The sequence below is a fragment of the Crotalus tigris genome, unplaced genomic scaffold (assembly GCF_016545835.1).
Source record: "Crotalus tigris isolate CLP2741 ecotype Arizona unplaced genomic scaffold, ASM1654583v1 scf7180000018396.560290, whole genome shotgun sequence".
Classification (NCBI taxonomy): domain Eukaryota; kingdom Metazoa; phylum Chordata; class Lepidosauria; order Squamata; family Viperidae; genus Crotalus; species Crotalus tigris.
In genome coordinates, this window is record NW_024096980.1 from 296,970 (window position 1) to 317,541 (window position 20,572).

The 20,572-nt window shown below is 39.1% G+C and overlaps 1 protein-coding gene across 3 annotated transcripts in view; it reads right to left on the reverse strand.

Moving 5' to 3' along the window:
• PAPSS2 (3'-phosphoadenosine 5'-phosphosulfate synthase 2) overlaps positions 1–20,572 on the reverse strand; it is a 66,031-nt gene that overhangs the window by 42,730 nt on the left and 2,729 nt on the right. The window contains exon 1 of one of the 3 annotated variants that reach the window (XM_039352005.1): positions 19,647–19,860. The exons of 1 other annotated variant lie outside the window; for it this stretch is intronic. In XM_039352005.1, the coding sequence (XP_039207939.1) occupies positions 19,647–19,673 (27 nt within the window). In that variant the 5' untranslated portion in view covers positions 19,674–19,860. Of the gene's footprint in view, positions 1–19,646; positions 19,861–20,572 lie in introns of those variants that run through there. One more of the 3 variants, XM_039352007.1, reaches the window with a different exon arrangement.

The window sequence follows — 20,572 nt, forward strand, 5'->3', positions numbered from 1 at the left end:
TATGGATTACCCTGCCCATTTTTATAATTGGCCTGAAATTACGAATCAGCATTTTATGGCAGCAATAATTTTTTTTGCCAATAACGCAAAACATCCTGCTTGTGCAAGACATTTTTATAGCATAATAATGACTTTGGATTTCCTTCAAGAGATGACAAATGGTTTATATCAATAAGATTTTACTGGCTTTCAGGAAAAGAAAAATAGCACTGCCTTTAACATTTTTAAACATAACCATATACTCAGTTAAATGCTATTTTCCCTTATTGCAAATAAATTGATTTTTTAATCATTTTTACAAAATGATGATGTGTGGAAACCTGTAAATTGAGTATGTCTGAAACCTTGAATCTATGGTACCTAAATTGAACAAGTTCTAGGGAAGCAGTCATAGGCCATAAAAGCACTGATCTATACTTTTTATTTTACAACATTACAAAACTAAAATTGAAATATTGGAAATGATTATTTCTCCTATGGCAATTTTATGAAACTGTGACCTGCTTCAATTAAAATAACTGAAATGCACTGAAACAAAACTATATGAAGTCTATATTTCATCAATGTAGAATAAATCTCTATTAATAGTGGAAGTTACAAGTAATTTAAAATATTTATTAAATTTATATGGCCTCCTGATGCCAATAGTTGTCATTGTGAGCAGCGTACAATCAATAAACAAGAAGAGAATATTAGTCCTCTAGAAAAGAACTCAGTCAATTTGGCTCAAACTCTGGGGTAATAATCAGGTTATTTAACAAAATAACAAAATAATACAGCTGGAAGGAACCATGGAGGTCTTCCAGTCTAATTCCCTGCTGAAGTAGGAGACTGTATACCATTTCAGACAAATGGTTGTCCAATCTCTTCTTTAAAACCTCCAATAATGGAACACCCACAACTTCAGGAGGCAGGTCATTCCATTGATTGTTCTAACTGTCAGGAAATTTCTCCTTAGTTCTAGGTTGGTTTTCTTCAACCTAGAACTAAGAGAACCTTAGTTATAGTCTTTCCAAAGGCCAGGAGGGTGGAGTCAACTATATATTGAGGGAGAAGAGTGCAGATTCATTCCAGAGGCCTTGAATTTGTTGTTTGTAAAATTTATTAGCTACCCACCTTGCCTCAGAGGATCTCTGAGTGGTTTACAACAGGGGTCCCCAACCTATGGGTCGCAGCACACAACCAGGCTGTGGCCTACTGGCCACTGGGCTGCAGGACAGACCAGCCAGTGCACACACTCATCCCTATTTGTGCTAGTGCCCATGGACCCATTTGTGCATGCGTGAGGGGCTAGCAGCAGTGGCTAGTGCATGCGCAAATGGGGCTGCTAGTGTGCGCGGGGGCATTGCTAGCAGCAAGCACCTGCGCAAACAGGTGCACAGGTGCGTGTGGCCCCGTTCACGCATAGCTCGGTTTGCGCGCGTGCGTGCACACACACAAATTTACCAGCTGCTCCCTTTCCCTCCAGGCCGCCAGCATGAAAAGGTTTATGACCCTTGGTTTACAATATTAAAAGATAAAACTGTATAATTTATAATAATATAAATACAATACTATAAATATTATAAAATCAACCTAGCTAAAAAGTTGGGAGGAAGGAATATGATGAGAGGGGGAAAAGTTTGGATCTGTTGTTAATCAATCAGCCACCCACAACACAAATCCCCTTCGTTGGTGCTCCAAGCCAACTGGCAAAACCAAGTCCTTAAGCTCTTACGGAAGGTCAGCAGCGTTGAAGCTGACCTCATTTCGGGTCCCAGCTTTATCAAATATAAGGTCAAGTCCATGCTCACATCTTCCCATATCTTTTAAAAAACAAACCAACAGATACAAAAGGCCAATAGTAAAATAATGTTTGAGAACTCTGCAAATTATGAAAATGTTGTGTTATGACTAATCAAGACGATACAACTAAGGATATCATGGTATAGTGAATTCTGCATGGTGCAGAGGGTTGGAGATGATGGGCTCTTAAATCCCTTCCAATTCTATTTTATTTTGTTTTTAAGGAGCAACATATCGACAGTACTCTAGAAAGATAAGGATCCTTCTATGTTAAGAAGTTGGTGCTAGTTGAAAAGCAGCAGCTTTGGAGCTTAATGAATTTTGGCTCAGCTCCTAATGACCTTGAGATTGATTTGTTTCTCCATCAACGGAACTCTTGCATCATTGCTTCTCCTAACTCCCAAGTTTCAGCCACACTAAGCAATCCTTTAGTATCTGTTTAGCAAGAGTAAAATGATCATCAATAATATTTGTATCTGATGGGTCCTATTCTTAAGCAGTCATAGAGACTGAGGAAGAACAAAGAGCAAGTTTTACCTGTTCTTTATGTTTTTCTTTTCTTTTCTTTTTTGCCAAAAGTGGGGATGAAGGATATTACTGATTTGTGTGTGTGTGTGAATGAGTGATATAGAAACACTGATGTTACAGAAGCCCTTTATCCAGAAGACCATGTTTAGAATTTAGTCCCTGTTGTACCTCACAACCTTGGTTGGAGACACTGTGAATGTGCCTGGTTTCAAAACAGATAGCTTGATTTCATATTACTTTTGGGACACTTGCTAGGATTTTTAATACAGGAAGAATGGCAGCTTGATAGCCAGGCTGCTTCATCTCATTAGAAATTCTCCTTCTTCTTCCCCTTCAACTCAAGAGACCAAATGAACATAACATATAGTAAAAGACAAATGGAGCTGAGGGATTTATTGCCTTCTTTTTGTACGTGGCCTTTTTTGTTACTCTTAAGTCATTGTTTTTCAAATTTGGCAAATTTAAGATGTGCGAACTTCAGCTCCCAGAATTCCCCAGCCAGCATGAATTGAAATCCACACATTGTAAAGTTGCCAAGTTTGAAAAGCATTGCTATAGGATTTGGGAAGAACAAGATTCTGGAGGTCAGCTGCAGCAAGAATATATGTGATATCAGAGTTTAGCAGTCAGCAGGAATGAATATAATCAACAGGTTTGTTTCAAGGTATTTTTGGAGATGGTGCTGTGTGAATGACAACATAATGTTTAGGGCTGATATCAGCTGCAATCTATTGTCATTGAATCTGTTGGCAGGAAGTCATCAAATTGTCTACTTTCATAATGCAATCTTTCTCAACTTCATGCCATTCCATGAGTGTATTGGGAATACAAATTTTGAGATTTTATTTTTTTTAATTAAATCTGATTCACTTTAGGAATATGTGCAGGACTTGGAAGAACCAGTTGAAACCTGCCATGGTACCCAAAAATGTCCAGCCAAGGCCTTGAGTAAGACACAACAGTCATTGACAGCTGGTAGCCATTGATCATGACAATTCCCAATGAAGGGGCATCCTCAAGGATTCTTTGGCACTGTGGGATTATAATTCTAATTCATATGGATGAAGGCAACAGGTTTGGGAAGGCTGATATAATACACGAGCACCCAACATTTGTTCAAAAATACAGCATTATGGTAGTTCTGAGGGAGAATAAGTTTTTATAGACAGCAGAAGTAAATTAGTTTACTGGTGTCTTGACAAAACACTGTCAGAAGTAAGTTGAATCACCCCCCAAGCACATAGGGAATCAACCGTTGCCACTTTTGTTTGCACATCATTCCCTATTTTCCTAGATGTAGGAGAAGCCATAACTCTGGGCTGCCCTTCTCCTGGCCTTTCTAATCATTCTCTGTTATTACTGTAGCTCAGAAGACTTTTTTGTTTCCCAGCTCCTAAATTGTTCTAAGAAACCATTTGGTTTGCTGTCCAAAGGTGCTTTATCCAAAGCACCTTTGGACAGCAAACCAAATGGTTTCTTATCCAAAGCACCTTTGGGACAACCATAATCTGACTGAGAATCTGCATAGATGTTTGGTAGAATTTCTTTCACAGCCCCCTTTTAATTACTGTTATTTTACAATGATTCAGAAAATGATTGGTATGATATTTATAGAGGATCCACACAAATCTTATGCTATTGGGTGGAATATAAATTGAAGAAAAAGAAATAAACAGGCAGGCAAAAATACTAAGATGGAGAAAGAGATACCCATTTATATCCCACCGAAAGAATCTGCATAGTCTCCCTTTAGGCCAAAACAAAGTAATACAAGTTTCTATAATAGGATCATGTTTCTAGATTATTATAGAAAAAGGAGAAGTGGGTTGAATGTGGCATTTCTTCCATGACCAGTCAGAGCCTGAGTATGAGTTGAAGGAGTCTTTTAAACGTAGGCAAAGAAACAGGAGAAACCACTTAAATCAGTCACTCTATTGATTGCACTTGTTCAGGACTGCCATGTTATTCAGTACTGAGGCATTCACCTCTTCTATCTGGAAATGCCAAGAATCAAGTGTGCTCACAAAGCATGCCCTGTATTGCTAAGGAACCATGAACCTTTCCCTCTTTTCCTCACTACCTTAAACAAGCCTGAGATTCAACTCAATTCGCCTTTGTCCAAGAATAACCCATCACAGAATATTATCTTTGTTATCTCTATGTTAACTCAAAGTAGACAAAACAGTCTTTATGATTATCCATCTGTTTGGAAGACATTATGTTAAGTATTTTCTTCTGGTACTATACTCTTGCAAACTAGGAAAAATAAACTTCCTACTTTTAGGCTGTGGATGTTTAAGTGCAGTGCTCAAGCAAAATCAGCATTAAATAAGCTTCACAATTAGATATACTGCAGTCACATATAAAGAATAAGCCAAGATTTTTAAATCATGCTATTGAACAAGTCACAATGTCTTGGTTCATACATAATACTAAATCATAATGTGTGAAAGGTCATGCACCAAGCTTTGGCAAAACATAGAAGAAAGTGTCACTTGTTAAGTCAGGCAAAATATACACACAACATTATAATTTTCAATGATCAGTGATGAACTGGAGAGCTTCTGTCTGTGGTCTCACTGTAGCTGGAGTCTGTTGTGAGATGACTAGGAATATGGCCTTCATAGGTTTGGCATCAAAAATTCCATCATGTGAAATTGCAATGTACAGTTGTGATTTAATAATTTCAGTCTTCTAAGCATTTCTATTATACAAATAAAACCCAATGCAATTATAAAAAAGTGCAAAAAAGAGAATATAAAAATAAAAAATGAGAATATAGCAAAGAAAAATATATAAATAACTTCCCCTTCATCGTAATATGTTTTGCTGTTTATTACAAAAAATGAATGTTCTAACTGCTTAATTAATTACATGTTAATTAAATGTTTGATTTAGCTAATTCAAATTAAGTGTCTGAATTAGCAAAGACTTTTTAGGAATAATCCCGTTTAAAAAAAAACATTTTTTTCTCAAGGAATTGAGCTGACTTTGAAAGAGTAATGTCATTCGTCTCACATCTGCAATAACTTGAAAACAGTGTATGTGCGTGTTTAATTATGTGTTTACTGTTTTATCCATAACAAGACAGAGATTTCAGATGCAGCCAGTTTCTCTCTTACTTCCCTGTCTCACACACTGGCAATATTTAGGACAAATTTCTGGATGCTTGATACCAACTTTATCAATGACTAATTTTTATTAAAGAATCAGTTTGATGTATTAGTTAAAGCACTAGCTAGAAACCGGCAGACTATGTGTTCTAGTTCTGCCTTAAGCACGAAGCCAGCTAGGTGACCTTCAACTGTTCACTCTTTCTCAGTCCTAGGAAGAACACAAGGGTAAGCCACTTCTGAAATCTTGCCAAGAAAACTGCAGGGATGTGTCAAAGCAATCGCCAAGAGTTAACATTGACTTGAAGGCAAATGTGTATATGTATGTACCAACAGAAGAGAATATTTGTAGTTTAGAATTAAACTGTGAGGTCCTTGGTTCTCTCTGAACTTGGTTGTATTTTTGAAGACCAAACTAAGCAACATCATCATTGTGGGGGTTTGCTCTTATTATATATATTAGACGCTTGCCCTTTCAGTCTTGATGAGAGAAGTCTTGGTGGTTCCTTGATCAAGCTGTTACTTACTGTTAGCTTGTTTGTCTGCACTGGAAGCTCCTTGATCAGGATATTGTCTACTTCTTGATTGTTGGTCTAGTGCTAATGTTGGTGTTAATCTTTGCTCATACAGGTATTGATTACTGGCAAGGAGGGGGTTTTGGGGGGGCTTTTTGAATGTCTTTTTTGAGTGGTATATAGATAGCATAGAGATAAACAACAGCTATACAAAGTCAACAGGACACTAAGGATCTTCCTCAAGAACTATATGGTATTATAGAAGACAACAATAGAAGCAACTCAAGACAGCTCAAACAATTGGCTCTCAAATGGGTCATATACCAAGTGATGCACTGTCCTTACTGTGTTCTGCATAGACTTGAACCCCCTCCGCCATATAACCCACAAGAAGTGGATACAGATATATTTTCAAGAGTGTAACTATTATCAGCCACCTCCTCTACATCAGGGGTCTCCAACCCCGGTCCATGGACCAGTACCGGACCATGGCATGCCAGCAACCAGTCTGTACAAACAACAAAGCTCCATCCGCGGGATGCAGGCAGCACACAAAACCATGCCCCCTCCAGTCCGTGGAAAAACTTCTCAGCATGGAACTGGTCACTGGTGCCCCTGGTTGGGGACCACTGCTCTACATAGACGTCAGTAAGCTGTATGCAAAGAGTGACTAAAACGTTGACTCACTGATCCACTTGGCACAAATCTACAGTGAAAACATAAGAATGTCATTTGGACTGAAGAAATATGGCCAGATGGTAATCAAGAGAGGATGGAGTGGAACTATCAGTGGCCCACATAGCAGACATACAGACCAGTTATAAGTATCTTGATATCCCACATGAGATTCACAATGAGAAGAAAGACAGCAACATCCAAGTACAACCAAAGTACAAGACAGGTCCTGAAGAGCCAACTGAGTAGGAAGAATCAGCCCATAAACATTTATGCCCTGTCAGTCATCAGATACCTGCTGGCATAGTGAGCTAGCCAAAGAAGAACATGGAAGCTGATGATGTGAAGACCCAAAAGCTCCTCACAATGTACACAGGTTTCCACCCCAAGTCCAGAAAATGTACACCAGCCAGAAAGAGGATGAGTGGGGTCTAGTGAGTGTCAAAGCCACTGTCCTGGATAAAACCCAGAGCATGCAGGAGTACATCAGTAAGATGGCAGTTGAAGATGAGCTGCTGAGAAAAAGCATGAAGCAGCAGCAGACATAGGAGGAAAATCAAGCAAAGGAAGTGCCATGCAAAACAAGAGTCTGCACGGAAATGATCATCAACAGATAACTGAGGTGGCAGACATTAGGAAATCTTACAAGTGGGTGGACTAAAAGACGGCACTGAGGCACTGATCATAGAAGCACAAGAACAGGCATTAGGCACCAGATCCAAAGAAGCAGGGCTTTACCAAACTAGAAAGGCCTCAGAAACAATCCAACACATAGAGGCAGGGTATAAGATGCAGGTAGGAAGAACATATGCCCCGAATGACACATCCAAGAAGCTAGCATTTTGTATAGGAACATCTGCACAGTGTACAGGCTAGACCTGCTCAAGTCCAAATTGGGCCATTCCATAGGAGGTCGTGGAGAATAACAAAGCAATAATCCTGTGGGACTTCCAGATGCAGACAGGCAGGCAGGTACTGGCCAATCAACCAGACATCATGATAGGAGACAATGACCAGAAGACAGTGGTGATGATAAATGTAGCAGCACCAAGTGTCAGCAATATAAGGAAGAAGAAGTATAAGAATCTGAGGAAGTACCAGGGCCTGAAGGAGGAACTAGAGCAGAGCTTCCCAACCTTTCCGGCTTGGCGTCCTGGAAGGAAAGGGAGAAGCAGGGAAATGAGCACACGTGTTGCCCCGCATGCGCAAATCAGCACACACACAATAGTGGTGGCAGCATGCATGCACAAGCAGGCTGCACGCACCCTCTGGCACTCATAGACATTTACAAGCGGGCCGCTAGCTCCCGCATGATGCTGCCGGCGATGCTAGCATCCATGCGCATGCACAAATACCTACTGGGCCACGGTCCATAGGCTGGGGACCCCTGAACTAGAGAATAGGTGGGAAGTAAAGGCCATAGTGGTCCCAATGGTGAGAGGAGCAATCAGGGCTGTGACTCCTAAACTGGAGGAGTGATTCCAACAGATCCCAGGAACAACATCAGAGCTCTCTGTCCAGAAGTGTGCAGTGCTAGGAACAGCTAAGATGCTGCAGAGAACTCTCAAACTCCCAGATCTCTGGTAGAGGACTTGAGATTGAGGAAGACACAGAACACCCATATTGGTGAGAAGGGGGATTTTTATTCATTCGTTCTGTGGCTTAAGGTAGACTAGAACCTGAATCTCCTTTCTACTAGTCCAAGGCACACTAGCTGGAATTCTGGGAGTTGAAGTCCACAAGTCATAAAAGGGCCAAGTTGAAGACCTCTGTATTAGTCCAACCTCTTAATCCCACACTGCGAGGGAACCAACAATCTCCATTGCCCGACATTTTAAACTGCAATTTATAATCTTGAGTGGAGTCTCTGGACCATTTTTAAAACATTTGCAGTCATTTTTTTCCTAGCCACCTTTTTGTACCGATGAAGAGAATTTTCAAAGGCTCATCCTCTTCGGTGGTCTTTTGATGGATCCCAGTGAAAACATTGCCCAATAATTTTTTCCCCCTCAGCTATACTTTTTATAATGTTCCTTCAAACTGCACCCTAAATATTTTATTATTTGCAGCTAGTATCAAAACCCTGATTAATCAAGGAATCCTAGTCAGACTCAAGTTAGTTTACTGTTAGATTTTCTCCCCATCTTTATTTTTGGTTCAACAGAGAGTAAATGCTCTTGCCTGTTATTTTCCCCACAACCCTAAAAAATGGTTGGGCTGAAAAAGAGTAACTGGCTCAAAAACATGCAGCCGACTTTCATGGTTAAGGAAGGATTAATTTTCTGTCTGGCCCAGCACTTTAACTGCTACACAATACACTACTGAAATACTGCTGAATCGTATTAAAGGGAGAGGCTAAGATTTCCACAAACTGTGATGCAAAAAGGGATCAGACTAAATGGAGTGAGATTAATTCTGAGGCCCGTTTTCCCTTTAGATAGAGATAGGTTTCTATAAGCATAAGTATATGAAACATTGATACTTTTTGCAGATTCCATGAGTTAATTCCTCAACAGATAAGTAATCTGCTTCTATATCTTTACTATGACTTTGTCAATTACTTCAATTGTTAAACTGTTAAAATAGAATAACTTGTGGACTTTAACTCCCAGAATTCTTCAGCCAGTATGACTGGCTGAGGAATTCTGGGAGTTGGAGTCCACAAGACACAAAGTGGCCAAGGTTGGCCTCCTGCTCGAAGAGATTGATCACCAGAGGGAGATGTCTATGGAGATTCTCAGTCATCCAGGTCATGGTTGTCATACACATTGCATTGGAGTTTTCCACAAATCAACATTGCAATATGTGAAATGCCATCGTTTCTCAAGGTTGTATCATTTGGGTCCTTACAACACTTATTCTTTCAGTGCTACTGTATGTTTTGTAACATAGCTTATTCACCTGAGCTACTCATTCTTCTGAGTATTGAGCATTTTCATTTTCAGAATTGTTATCGTTCCTCCAAAAGTAGCCTAACTCATGCCTTGCAAGGCTTTGTAACCTAAAAAAACATACTATTGGAGATAGCTGCCACCTATCTTTTCTTGTGAACATTATCCAATTGAGTAATTGTCTACTTTTAAAATATCAATTCCAAAAAATACATTTTAAAAGGCATTTCTGGATGTTCACTAGTTAACTCTGCAAACTACAATCCTCCCTTCAAAATACCCTCAAGAAGTATCAAAAAAGAATTAAAGAGGAGGCTTGCAACACAGAAATTCTAGTGGAAAAAGCAAGGTATGAATGCCTGAATTGTGTAAACCATAAAACGGTAACAGAGGCACAGTTTCTAGTTAAATATATGGTTTACCACAGTTATTTCAAAACTTTTCTCTGGCTGGTAAAAAAAGTCTATCCAGAAGATCAGATATACTTTCGATGATACACAGAATCCTAAATTTACCACCTAGCTCTAGTTTTGAAAGCTCCTCTGAAATATGGATCTTTGTTTTCAAGGTGGGTCTTTCTTTCTTTCTTTCTTTCTTTCTTTCTTTCTTTCTTTCTTTCTTTCTTTCTTTCTTTCTTTCTTTCTCTTTCTTTCTCTTTCCTTCCTTCCTTTCCTTTCCTTTCTTTCTTTTCTCTCTCTCTCTTTGCTTTCTTTCTTTTACCTTTGTGTTAGTGCTGACTCTTGGAGACTGCCTAGAGTAGTCTCCACAGTTTTCTTGTCAAGATTTTGGAAGTGGTTTGTCCTTATCGACTTCTTTCTAGAGCTGAGAAAAAAAATGGCTCACCTAAGGTCATTCCGATGGGCTTTGTGCCCAAGGAAGGACTAGAATTCACAATTTTCTAGATTCTAGTCTGATGCTTTAACCACTGCATCAAACTGTCTCTCAAAGGTGGGCCATTGGAAATTTATAAAAAGAGACCAATGGTTAATAAAAGAATTGTTCATAATTTTAGAATTATTCATAATTAGAATTCCATGTGGGTGGAAAAAGAGAAATTTCATATGGGTTGGACCCAAATTTCTATAAAATATTTTGTTAGCCCGAACTTGGACAGAGCATTACATAATTGGGTGAAACATGCATTCAATCAAGTCTGTTATTCCATGTATACCTCTCTGATATAAAACAAAAAATATTCTACAATGAACATGAATGTTCCAAAAGTGTTTAGGAATCTGGGTTTACATTCCCAAAACTATGATTCTTATTTTTGTTTAGTCACATAGCTCAGTGAGCAAAGCACTTTCAGCCTAGTTTGCCTCACCAGCTGTTAATGAGAAAAACACAGGAAATGAAATGTGACACTCTCTGTGTACTGAAAATGTGACACTACAATTAAAAACTGGTCACATTCTATTTTGTAATTTAAGGCACAGCTTATGGCATGTCGTGGCAATACTACTACTACTACTACTACTACTAATAATAATAATAATAATAAAGTTGGAAGGGACCTTGGTGATCATCTAGTCCAACCCCCTGCTTAGGCAGGAAACCCTATACCATTTCAGAATGGTGTAGTTTCTCAACCCTCCCTTCATATTGTTGATTATTGGGCAATGCTCAATGCCATAGATATGGTGTTGCAAATGTTAGAGGAAGGACAGAAATCTTGAGATGCTTCCCAAGTAGCCTTGTCTGACTTTGCTTTTGAGATGTATTGTATTTTAATTTCCAAATGCCCAATGTTACCAAGAAATTTGAAATCATCTCCAGAAAACATCACATTGGGGAAGGTTTCTCCAAAATGACCATCTTAATTGAAACCAAACCTGTTCTTCTTGGCAACATTAAAATAATAAATAAACAAATTTAATTTATTTCCAGCTTATTTCCAGTTTAGGCAATTGAAAGGAAGGAAAATTGATTTGTTTTCTATATATATATATATACATCCAACATTTACAAGACCAGCCAAATCCTAATTTATGTTTTTGCTGAATCTAACTCACTGACTCTTCTGTCCAGCCATATTGATAATAAGTCATCTACTGACCTGCTACTTGTGAGATAAATGTAAATATCTATTATTATGCAGTTACTCTAGAACAGTGGTTCTCAACTTTTTTAATGCTGCGACCCCCAACCGGTCATAAGTCGAGGACTACTCAACTGGTCGTAAGTCGAGGACTACTCAACTGGTGCAGCACCATTTGCAGAATGGGACTTTTGGTGGGCTCAGCAGGGCAGAGGCAGCCTGGACAATTCCTATTGGCTTTTGAAAGCCAGTAGAATTAGACTCTATTCAAGAGAGTCTATTCTATTGGCTTTCAAAAGCCAATAGAATAAAAGGGAGTAGCACAGCTAAGGAAAAGAGAAAAAAAATGGCGGACTGCGTTGTTTGGTGACTCCCGTGAAATGGTCGTTCGACCCCAAATGGGGTCCCGACCCACAGGTTGAGAACCACTGCTCTAGAAAACATCAACATCTTCATTCTGCAAGCTTTTCTCATTGACCTTGGTTTCCCACACCCTTTTACCAAATTACTTTTCTTCATTGCACCAAGTTTGAATCTGCAACTCACATTATTTTAGCAGACAACTATAATTCTTCCCCCATGCCTATAAGATATGAATTACCCAAGCATTTTTTTTAATTTCCACACAAGGCTATCAGATGAGGCCAGGATACCTACTTGACCATCCTCACCTGTCTAACTTTGATCTGTGTGACTCTCTACTATAATCTATCCCCTCCCCATGAATGAAGGATTGTATGGCTGGTTTTCCAAAACACAAAACTAGTAATCCAAGTTTAGGGATAGTTATCTGCTTCCTGCACCTACTCATTGTCACTAATCATTAGCTACCTGAGCTTTCCCCATTCATACTAAAATAGGTAGGAAGAAAGGAGGAAGGAACAAATATTAATTGTTCCACTCCAGAGAAAAAAATTGATGCTAGGATAATAAGAATGTGTGGAGTACACAAAAGCATTCTTTGTTCCCTGCTTGATGTCTGCTCAATACAATCTGGAACTCAAATTTTTCACATGGAAGTTAAGTTTTAAATCTTGACTCCCTTAGTGTTTCACTCCTATACTAGACAAGAAATTCTAGCAACCTAAAAAAGTGACCTGTTTCCAAACAATCTAAACAAATATAGAATCCCAGCAGGAAACATAATTCCTATTGGTTACGCAAATTCAAGTGGTGTCATGATTAAAGATCAAGAAAACTAGGTTTGAAGCCTGTCCACACCTTTTGCAGAACTAGATAAAGCTGAACCACCTTAGTCTGCATAGAACTTTTATATTTTTTTGAAAGGTTTTGCACGTCATATTGAGGACTTGGAGAGTTGTGTTCCAAGTGCTCAGGATATAATCTTACAAGCAAGTTAATAAATTATAAGTTCCTTGTATGTAATAAAGTAACTTTGGAGAAACAACCATTTCTATTATTTTAATAATTTTGCATCTGAATTGAAAGTGGGATGGGCATTCATTTTTCTGAGTTCTAATAGCTTATATACAACCTATTCTACTACCAACAATAAATCGGCTTTATTACTTTTGTGAAATAACTCAATATGTTTAACCTTTGAATTGCATAAATTAGTTTTTATACAGCCTTGATAAGTTTTTATTATAATACACCTATGCAAACAGCCTAGGCTGTGTATGACAAATAAAATTTAGTTTTGGATGACTAGACAAAAAATGGTTATAAAGAGATATAGGTATATACCTGTCCATATGCATGCCTATATGCATGGAGGGACATACAGATATATATTTCCTCCATAATTCAGAATTTATAATACAAGCAGCACTGTTAACATTTTGTGAAGCTATTTGCGAGATAGTGATTAAAGATCCCTACATTGAATACTATTTGATATGAATTTTGTAATATATTCTTATCTGGGACAATGGCTCTAAAAGGGAAAGCATATCCATATTTCCTTGTCTAGGATAGGTACTTTAAAAATCTGTATGAAGGAGCTGCAAAATCTACCTAAGCACTAGATGGCAGTAAAGAGTGAGTTTTCTTTCTCTTTTTGCTGCCACCCAGTGGTCACCTGACTTTTTGCAGTCCAAATCTGGTAGTCCTATGTGTATGTAAAATCACAATGTAGTAGAATTTAAACCTTACAAAAATCAGTGATCAAATATTCACTTGATCTATCATGTTGTTAACAATAAAATGGCCTGAATAAATGAATGGTTAAATGAATTAAAGCTTGTGGTTTCCTAAAACACCTCAGTGCAATGAATGCACATAGCATGAAGTAACCACAATTTATCATCTTCTGACAGCAGTAAGTCCCAAGAGATTCCTTCTCTAATGATTTATTTCTAACCAAAGAGCCTGTCTAATGAAGAGAGGCTACAAAACAGAACAGTAATGAAACCTTCCAATTGATATTGTACGAAACAGAGCACTATTCTTCTGGGACAACAATCAAACAAACTTCTTGTACTGTATATTTACATCTTGTCCTGGGTCTTATTCCCTTTCTTGTCTGGACACATATTCTTTATTTTAAAATTTAGGATATACTTATGCTTTTGCTCCCAATATAAGTTCAACAAAATTTCTAGTCCCCAATGCTTATTTCCCTGATCTGTATTTATTCATATTATATTCTATTGTGATTGTTATTCTGCGTTGTGTTTCTATTCCTGTTGCTGCTTTCTACCTGTTACTCTGTTTCCTTGCCCCAAAAGAACATCAAAAATCATTGATGGATCAAGACCTTCATTTGAATCCACTGTTCTTTCATCCAAGGTTGTCAGCTTCAGAGATTATTATGGTAGCATAATAAAACCTGGCCAACTTTAGACACATTTCTTTACCATTGGGTCTAGAAGACCGCATGTATTTGCAGGAAAGTTAATCCCATTTTAAACAACAGAGTTTCCTGGTCAATAACCATCAATATACCCAAGAGAAAATATGTTGATTTGAATTAGAAACCAATCCAAATTTAAACTGTTTTAAATTGCTTTGTTTTCATAGCACTTAAATATGCTGATTTATGTTTACCTGAATAAGGTCCTTATCCAGAAGCACTTAAAATTGTTTGCTAAGTAATGCAGATCACCAGGGAAGATGGAATGTAATTTTCAAACTATTTTTGTTCTATGGAAGGATTGGATTAAAAACCACAAAACATTACTGATGGAACTTAATTTTTATTATGTTGCACCCAAAATAATATTTTCAGCAATTTTCATGCCTAACGTTTGGAACTCTGTTTAAAAATTTGCATAGGGCATGTATAATCTAAGATCAAATCTTTTTAAAACATGTACCATATGAAACAATGATTGTTGTTTAATTATATTATTTAACTATAAGAAAATACTATTTAGCTATAAGAGAATGCATCATTTTCTGACCATCCCACACAGTGAATATGGCATCCAGAATAAAGATAAATATGGTTTATAGAATTAAATCTTTTTTATTTTAGATTCATAATTTCAAATAATTGTGTGAAATCTGAAAGTGTATGTTCATGAATCTTCACAATAGGCTCATCAAAACCAAACACTGTTTCCTAAGAAAAAGCATCTTTTCTTCATGTTTTCTAAAAGCTCCAATCTGGTGGGGCGGACTCCCAAATACTTTGAAAACACCCTTTTAAATGGGCAGGAAGAGAATTTTCTTATGAAACTGAAGAATTTTTCTAATACATTTGGCAGTGGCTTCCCTTAATGTATTTCTCTTGTTTAATTATTTCAATTGTATTTCCAACCCTCCTGACTAATAGAAATCAGATAAATAAAAATAAACATAATCTAGTTTGGTGGCCATCCTGCACATAGTAAATGTATTTGTATGAGTCTTCATAAGTAAGAAGGCTCAGATAAATACATAACACATTAACCCTACAATATCAATCAATGAAACAATGAAACTGAATATGAATAGGGAAGCTAATACAATTAGGGCACTTCTTAGGCTAGAGCAAGCTCACTCTAAACAAACCATGATAATGCTGAAGGAAAAGAGGACTATGCAAATACTATATAATGCATTGTACCAAAGATAGAAGACATACAAGACAATGAACTGAAGTGATGTCATTTAAGGAATGCAACAGGGCATTCTGGATGATGATGATTGTGATGATGACAGCAATAGCAATAACAACAGCACTTAGACTTATATACTGTTTCATGGTACTGTATAGCCCTCTCTAAGTGGTTTACAGAGTCAGCATATTGCCCCCATCAATCCAGATCCTCATTTTACCAACCTTGGAAGAATGGAAGGTTGAGTCAACCTTGAGCCTGCCAGGATGGAAGGAATCAAACTCCTGGCAGTGTGCAGAGTTAGCCTGCAATACTACATTCTAATCACTGTGCCACCATGGTTCCTGATGATGATGATAATGATGATAATGATCTTAGATCCTTATAGTATTACACTTCTCTCCCTCCACTTTCTAATATATACATTTTGATAAATGGATTACTTACAGCTTCTGGTTTAAACTTTTGTTAGCTATGATTCAGATTATAGGGAGGCAAAATTTAAGCACTTCTCAAAGATGAGTGCTGGCAGAGTTGCCACAGTACTTTACTTCATTGTATGCAACTTTACTTCACTGGTAAGTGTAACATACTGGCAGAGTGAATCAATCATAAGGTGATAGTCAGATAGACAGACAGATCTAGTGGTCAAGACATCAGGTTAGAAAGCAGAAGATCATGAGTTCAAGTCCCGCTTTAGCCACAAAAGCCAACTGGGTGACCTTGTGCCGGTTACTGTCTCTCAACCCAAGCTACCTCATGGGGTTGTTGTGGGGAAAATAAGATGGGGAAGATGTGTTGGATATGTTCACCACTTGGAGTTATTTGTAAAAATAGTAAATGTAGTATACAAAATAAATAAATAGATTAGATAAGAGACAGACAGATACAGAGAGAGGGAGGGAGGAGAGACTGGATATGCATGAGAGAGATGAGAGAGTTCTTGATGCTCTACAAGCTTGGTTGTTTTCTTACATGTGTTTCATTACCCAACTAGGTAACACATTGTCTGATTGGGAATGAGCATCTTAGTTAGGAAATGAAATGCTTAGAAGAAAACACTCAAGCTTGGAGGTCAACTCTCAGCTACAAATATTCTCTTCAGGTGGATACATGAAAGACTCCAAAACACAAGAATTTCATCTGGCAAGTGCAAAAACAATTAGTTTAAAACTAGTGAAAATTTTTTACAATGGTTGCCTCTTTTTTATTCTTTGACTTGTACTTGTTTGTCTAAATGGGTTACTTACTGAAGTCATCTTAATGGGCTTTATTAAAGCTATTCTAACCACTGCAACACTCTTTCTAGGAGAGAACCATGTTAGACTCTGGTATCAAAACATCAGGAAGAGTCCAAGAGCACCTTTTCCAACTAACAAATTTTATTTAAGGCTGTTTCGTGAGGCCTATGCCTCTTAGCAAAATTTTTTAGAAGATGCTACTAGACTCTGGGAGATTTTTGCAACAATTTCTATGCCATGGTTCAATTCTAATTATCTGTTGGGGATAACAGTTATTCTGGCTACCATTACTCAATGTTCTGTGGATGTTAATGAGAATACCATATCTCCCTGTACCCTGTTTTTATAACTGAACCATTGCCAAACCATACTTAATTTAAAAAAAACTACAATAATAACAAAAACTAATAACACAGTTGTTCTTGAAAGCTGAACATCCGATTTTGCTGGCAATTAGAAATCCAAAGACCAAACCAGGGGACTTCAAACTTGGCCCTTTTATAACTTGTGGACTTCAACTCCCAGAATTCCTGGCTGAGGAATTCTCGGAGTTGAAGTCCATAAGTCATAAAAGGGCCAAGTTTGAAGACCCCTGGACCAAACCATTAATGGGTGAATGTTAGCATAACACAAAGAAGTAAAACACTAAGAAGTACACAGAATAATTATCCCTCCATAATAAGGAATAATTATGGAGATTTGGATGGAGCTTGTATTTTCTTCCTCACCCCCAAGGACTCTTTTTCTCTATTCCCCACATAAATGCAAAATTACATGTTTAACTAATGCTCAGAAGACTTGGGATCAAATCCTGCCTCAGCCAAGAAATTCACTGGGGTAATATTGAGACTGGGCACTGTTACTCAGTATAGCTAATCTCCAATAATTGTTGGGGAGATAAATTTGGAGGTTGGGGCAGTCAGCTATACCATCTTGAGTTACTGGACAAAAAGCAGTAATAAGCAGAACTCTGCTTATTTTATCAAATGTGTATACGAGTTTAATCTAAACAAAATAAGCAAACTAAGAGAATATTATACAAAAAGCAATAGTTGTTTTGGGTTTTTTTTTTTTTTTTTGCTTTAAAATGTTCTCTTACTTCTAGCTCAGCACTTTGTTATGTCTTATTTTACAGGGCTTAAAGGGGAAGCAGAGGTTAAACTCCAAGTGCAATGCAAAGAAATTGCTTCTTAGTCCTGAAAGAACATGAATCAACAAGTGCTGTGCAGTCGTGTGTAAATATAATGACTGAATACATACGGAGTACTTTTAATTTAAGTAACCACAGCACTACAAAATAGAGGGAGCTTTCCACAGGCCATGCCTCTGGGACTGAATGCATTACTTACGTATCCTCTGAATTCCACAAAGAATGCAGATGAAAACAAATCTGTAAATCTGCTCCTAGATCAGCTGCTAAAGTGCCTGTTGGAGACTTCAAGGAGAGGAGATCACTGAGAGACATGAAAACTGCTTTATTCTAGCATGCATGGGGGCTTCCTGATTGACCAGCTGCTATTTATTTACTTATTCCAGCACTTTTGTTCTTTATTCTTAAAAAAAAAAAAAACTTTTGAGCTCAGAGATGGAGGACAAAACAGAAATGTAATAAATCAAATACATGTTAAAGATAAAGGAAACTCAGAGGTATCTACTACTGCTTGCTTAAAAGTGTAGGCCAATGTGAATGGAAGAGCAAATGGATGGATGCATTAATATTACTGATGATTTCCATTTTAGGGGGTATATAGCTCCACTGGACAAAGTTAATCCAAAGCAGTAGCTCTGTTCTCTCTCTCTCTCTCTCTCCCTCTCTCTCTCTCTCTCTCTCTCTCTCTCTCTCTCTCACACACACACACACACACACACACACACACACACACACACACACACACACACACGTCTGTGTGAGAGATTTGGAAAAGAAATATATCTGAATTCAATGGCATAAGAGGAACTAAAACATCCTACTGATGTAAGCAAGCTGGAAAACACACACTTCCAAAAGTAACTACTTGAGAGGAAGCTGATAGAGAAATTTTCAGAAACCTTTACCCTAAGAGGTAAAACTTGCTGTTCATGTCCTTCTCATATCTCTAGGAAGAAGCAGAGTAAGGAACAGGAAGTTCAATCTCCAGATGCTCACAATTTCCATCTACTTAGGGACTTTTACACATGTGTACCTCCAACATATCTGGAATCACCAGGAAGACTGGCTTAGCCCAAATCCTAGTGAGTTATGGAAGGGCCAGTGCAGAGTTTCCTTTTACTGGCACATACCCAAAGGAATGGATCCAAGGGCTGGGCTGAAGGCTTTTATCAGCGTCAAAGCCTTTGCCCTAAAACAAAAAGCAGAATTAGTCTGGAATGATCACTGGGTAGGCTCAATGCAAGTCTGTTTAGATGCGTGAATTCCACAGCAGATCTGAGACTGCTTTGCATCCCTAAGAAACCTGCAAAAGGTCACATCACTCTCCTCCATCCCTGGCATCGTCTCTCGCTTCAATCCCACCAGCAAATCCGACCCTTTCCCGGACTCCCGCGGGCCCCAAGTGCCAATTTTTCCTAGCGGCAAAGTCCCACCGAGAAGCTGGTAGAGAAAGCTGGTTGCTCGAGCGGCGCGCCCAGGTTGGCATCCACCAACCTGCTGCTGCTGCCCGGGCTGGAGATGCGGGAGAGACAGCCCAGGCAGCAGCCAATCAGGCAGCAGTTGGAGAAACGAGGATGATGATCGGTCTGCGTGGGTGAGCGCGCGGGAGGGTTGTGTGGATATAACGCCGGGGCGCCCGCTCGGCGCGGGGAGCACTCCGGTGGGCCGGCGAGCGCAGAGGCAAAACTTGGCGAGGCGGTACCTACCACCCTTTGCTTTTTGATCTCGGACATGGTGGCGGCGTCGGTTTCCTTGGCTACGGACACGAGCAGCGTGGAAGAGGGAGCAAAGGCAGAAGGAAGAAGCCAGCAGCAACAAGGGAGGGAGGAAAAGCGGTGTCCGGCGGCTGACTCCTGCTGAACTGAGCGGCAGCTGAAAGGCTGCGAGGGAAAGGGGGTAGTAGGTATTAAGGGCTGAGTAGACACGTAGCACTTCCCAGCCCACGGCCGCACTCCTCCCCTTGGCTCCTCCTCTCGAGGCGACAGTTACGGAGCGGCGAGAACAGCTGGCCGAGGGAAGTTGAGTTGTGGGGCGCGGAGCGCCTTTGTCCCTCGCGCGCCTGCGCCCTTTCCTCTTGCCGGACGCCCGGTGGCGGCGGCCAGATTTTGAGAGAACTTTTCTGTGTATCTGTGTCTGTACCGTTAGGTGGTAGAAACGGGTTGCGGCAAGCAGACAGGCTCGCCCACACCTTTCTCTCATTTTTTTAAAGGGTCCAGCCGCGGTTAAAGCAGAATTAAAAGCTGTGCTTGACCGAGTAATTCATGTTACCTTTCGGAAAACTCCATAGTCACGAGGTCTGCTGCGTGAGAGACTTGCGTGAGAGAAAGGGAGGCAAAGAGTTTGCCTTTGCGCAATAGTCCTGGTTCTCTTGACCTTTCCACTCCTTACCTTTTGGCTTTCTTTTCTGGAAGCTTCGCCTCTCTCCCGCCCCCACGCTGCTTCCAATTTAGGTGGATGCTTCCTTGGCGTGAACTTGCATGTCCTGAGGGGGCTGCGGATTGCTTTGGAGGCTGCCAAACAAAACTACTTTCTTGAACGAGCATCCTCCCCCCCCCCCTACAAAATTGCACAGGAATCCAAATGACAGATTCTCTTGCTTCTTATCTTTTCCAAGTTTCTCTTTCCAAATCAG